The sequence below is a fragment of the Pecten maximus genome, chromosome 10, assembly GCF_902652985.1.
Source record: "Pecten maximus chromosome 10, xPecMax1.1, whole genome shotgun sequence".
NCBI lineage: Eukaryota > Metazoa > Mollusca > Bivalvia > Pectinida > Pectinidae > Pecten > Pecten maximus.
Window position 1 is genome coordinate 38,903,294 of NC_047024.1, and position 3,239 is coordinate 38,906,532.

Genomic DNA, 3,239 nt, shown 5'->3' on the forward strand with positions numbered 1-3,239 from the left:
ATGTTGTTTTGGGGTCGCCGAAATCTGTCACTTCACGACTTTATGAGTTAACTATTACCATCATTAGTATTAAAGGCAAGTTTTGGTTTGGTTTTATTTGTTTAAGGTCCTATAAACAGCTAAGGTCATTTAATGTTAGGTTTGGTTTATTTTGTTTTACGTCCTATTAACAGCAAAGGTCATTTAAGGATGGCCTCCCGTGCACGCGACATGCATGTGTGTGTTGAGTGCGTATGCGTGTTTTGGGAGGCTGTGGTTTTGTTTAGTTTGGTTTTATTTGTTTAAGGTCCTAAAAACAGCTAAGGTCATTTAAGGTTAGGTTTGTTTTTTTTGTTTAACGTCCTATTAACAGCAAAGGTCATTTAAGGATGGCCTCCCGTGCACGTGACATGCATGCGTGTGGCGAGTGCTTATGTGTTTTGGGAGACTGCGGTATGTTCTTGGTTAAGTCTTCTTGTGATAGGCCTGAACATTTGCCGATTTATAGTGCTACCTCACTGAAGCATACTGCCGAAGACACCCAGCAGGACACCTCACCCGGTCACATTATACTGATATACACTCCTTGTATGCTAAGCGCTTAGCAGAAGTAGCAACTGCCATTTTAAAAGACTCTGGTATGTCACGGCCAGGGGACAGATCTCGAAGCCTTCCTCACAGGGGCGAACGCTCAACTAAAGGCCAAAAGTGAGGCATTGTCAAGGGAGATATTAGGAAGAAGAAAGTTGTTCAGAAAGAAGAAAAAAAGATAAGATCCCAAATTTAGTCGCCTCCTACGATCATGCAATCGGGGCAGCAGGTACAATTATTACGCCCTACCTACAGGGATGGAAGTGATGAGAGTATTAGAGTTCAAGAATGGTTTAGGAAGAAACGCAACTACAGAAAGAGGAAATATGAGGTATATTAATGTTAAAGATATATAGAATTTACTCGGGCAGTTGTATTTCCTGTTGGAGCAATAGGTATGCTAATTTTATCAAAACAGTAGTGCTTCTTGATTTCTGAAATTGGAAGATATGTTCGAAAGTTTTTTACTAATGTAAATCTCAAAATGTTAGTTGTGTTTCTTAAAGATATGTTGTCACAAGTCATGATAGAAATGCAACAGTATTTCATAAGAAAATGTATTTTCTCTCACACCTCGCCATGTTGGATAGAGTTTGCCCATGTAAGATAGGGATATTCCACCCGAGGGGTCACAAAATGTGGTAAAACCCGAGGCTCCGCCGAGGGTTTTACCACATTTTGTGACCCAGAGGGTGAAATATCCCTATCCTACACATTCCCCAACCTAAAATATGCAAAAATAGGCACTATCTGTCGATAGCTTTCTCAGATAGACGCCATTTTTTCTCAATCCAAACTTTTTTTCTACTGCATATAATAAAAAAAGAACAGCGCCAATCGATTTACCATACCCCATATATGCAAACGCCGTTTGCTGTTCTAAAAACGAAGAAAGCCATTCATTTCCACAGTCTAACGTTGTTTCAGCAGCCCTGTCATTGCAAGCGAAGGCAAATCACTTGATGTAGGCCAAGCTAGTGGTCCTTTCGCGTGAAAATATAGTTCCATGTTTTATTAATAAAAAACAATAAAAGAACGTGTTTTTTTTACAAAATTTATATCATAAATAAAAAAATATATAATCTGATTACATATCTTAATTCAATGTATTGTTGAAATGTTTAAATCATGGAGAGATTTAAAGTACCGATGACCTACAAATCAAAGGAATGTTCAGTCAAGGCTAGTAGCCGCACGTGGTGTGACGTCAATATTTAGGTCAACAACGTTTAGTTTACTCGCTGTCACTGTCGATCATGTTTACACGACGACGAGATGCTGGTGTTGGATTTGAAATTGTTATGTTAATGGAACAGTTTTGAATGTACGATCCAGCAAATAATGATTCAAGACGACTGTTTGTGTTGCTTGTTGTTCTCGACGATGTGCACATGTTTGATCGAGCCGGCGCGGGAATGTCCAATGAATGAGAAGGAGATGTTGTCATTGGCACGATGGAATGTGACACACTTGTAACAGGCCGAACACTTTCATTGGAAGGTGTGTGTTCAAAACAGATTTCACTCGTATTTTGCGTCGGTCGTGTAACAGTGCTCGTGACAGGAGGTTTGATGGATTTGTTGGACGTGCTCGACAACATACTGGATATTGCGAACTTGTGATTGTTATTTAATGTGCGGTAATTGTTCAGTGAAGTGGAATTCTTATGACCGGTTACGTAGGTCTGCAAATTATCGGGCACATTATTGTCGGTCATCTTTTGGACGAGTCTTCCTCACACTAGTGTTTGTTAACCGTTTTTTAGGTAAGTCAAGCTCTGCTTCTTTAGCCATAGTTTTCATGATGTTTGACAGTTTGTTTTTTCCTATGGGACCTTTCAAAAACCATTGGTCTTGGACACGTGGGTGTTTATCATGAGTTACGGTCGCGAGATAGAAGGGGTCGTCTTTGTTAGAATAACCCTCAGGTCGTTTTGCTTGATAAAACATAAAAAGTTGAACGGGACATCTGTCCGGTTGCTGCGGTGTAGCATACATCCTAGGGGGACACAAACGGGTTGATCGAATGTCGTCACCATTTCGAGTTTTTGTCAAACGTTCGTGATACTGCAGATAGTTCAACTCTGTGTCGTGTTTCAAAACAACATCACCCCAAGACATGGCTCGGTGTTCCATGGCCCCGCCCCTCATTCCAAAGTGAAGCGTATTTTGGTACCACAGGTTATTTATAATGGACGACGGATTCATATTGCCTAGCTGTCCACATTCATATAATTTGTCGATGTCATTATCGTTGAGAGGATCGGCTCTCAGAGGTTTAGAACCTTTACCTTGGCCTTTCAAATCATGTTGTTTCGCTTTTAAAGCATCGCGAGTTTTGGAAAATTCAACACTACCACCAATGATGCTGATACCATAATTCCTTTTTCGCAAATGTCTATCAAAACTGCCAATCATGCCACGTTGGGTACTAGGTTCATATTCCTTGTGGTCCTTCGTTCTGACCGACACAATAAAACTAGCCAGATAGTTATCCAGATCACAAGCAGGGATGCAGTGGATTGGCCTTGTTTCATTTGAATATTTTGAAGTCAGAAATTCATTCAAAAGTTTCAAATTACTCAATGTTTTCACCAAAGTGTTTTTGTTTTCGTTTCCTTCAATGAATTTACCCACATCCACTTCCTGGAATCTTCCAAAATTAGCCAT

General features: G+C 40.1%; 1 protein-coding gene across 1 annotated transcript; it reads right to left on the reverse strand.

The window, feature by feature from the left end:
- Window positions 1–2,273: 2,273 nt before the first annotated feature.
- Window positions 2,274–3,239, reverse strand: LOC117336692 (zinc finger MYM-type protein 4-like). The gene has a single exon (XM_033897303.1). It carries the CDS (start codon window positions 3,237–3,239, stop codon window positions 2,274–2,276), a length of 966 nt encoding a protein of 321 aa, XP_033753194.1.

Bases quoted from the DNA above. Each gene is read 5' to 3' on its own strand.
- LOC117336692 (XM_033897303.1), bottom strand. From the start codon at position 3,239: ATGGCTAATTTTGGAAGATTCCAGGAAGTGGATGTGGGTAAATTCATT.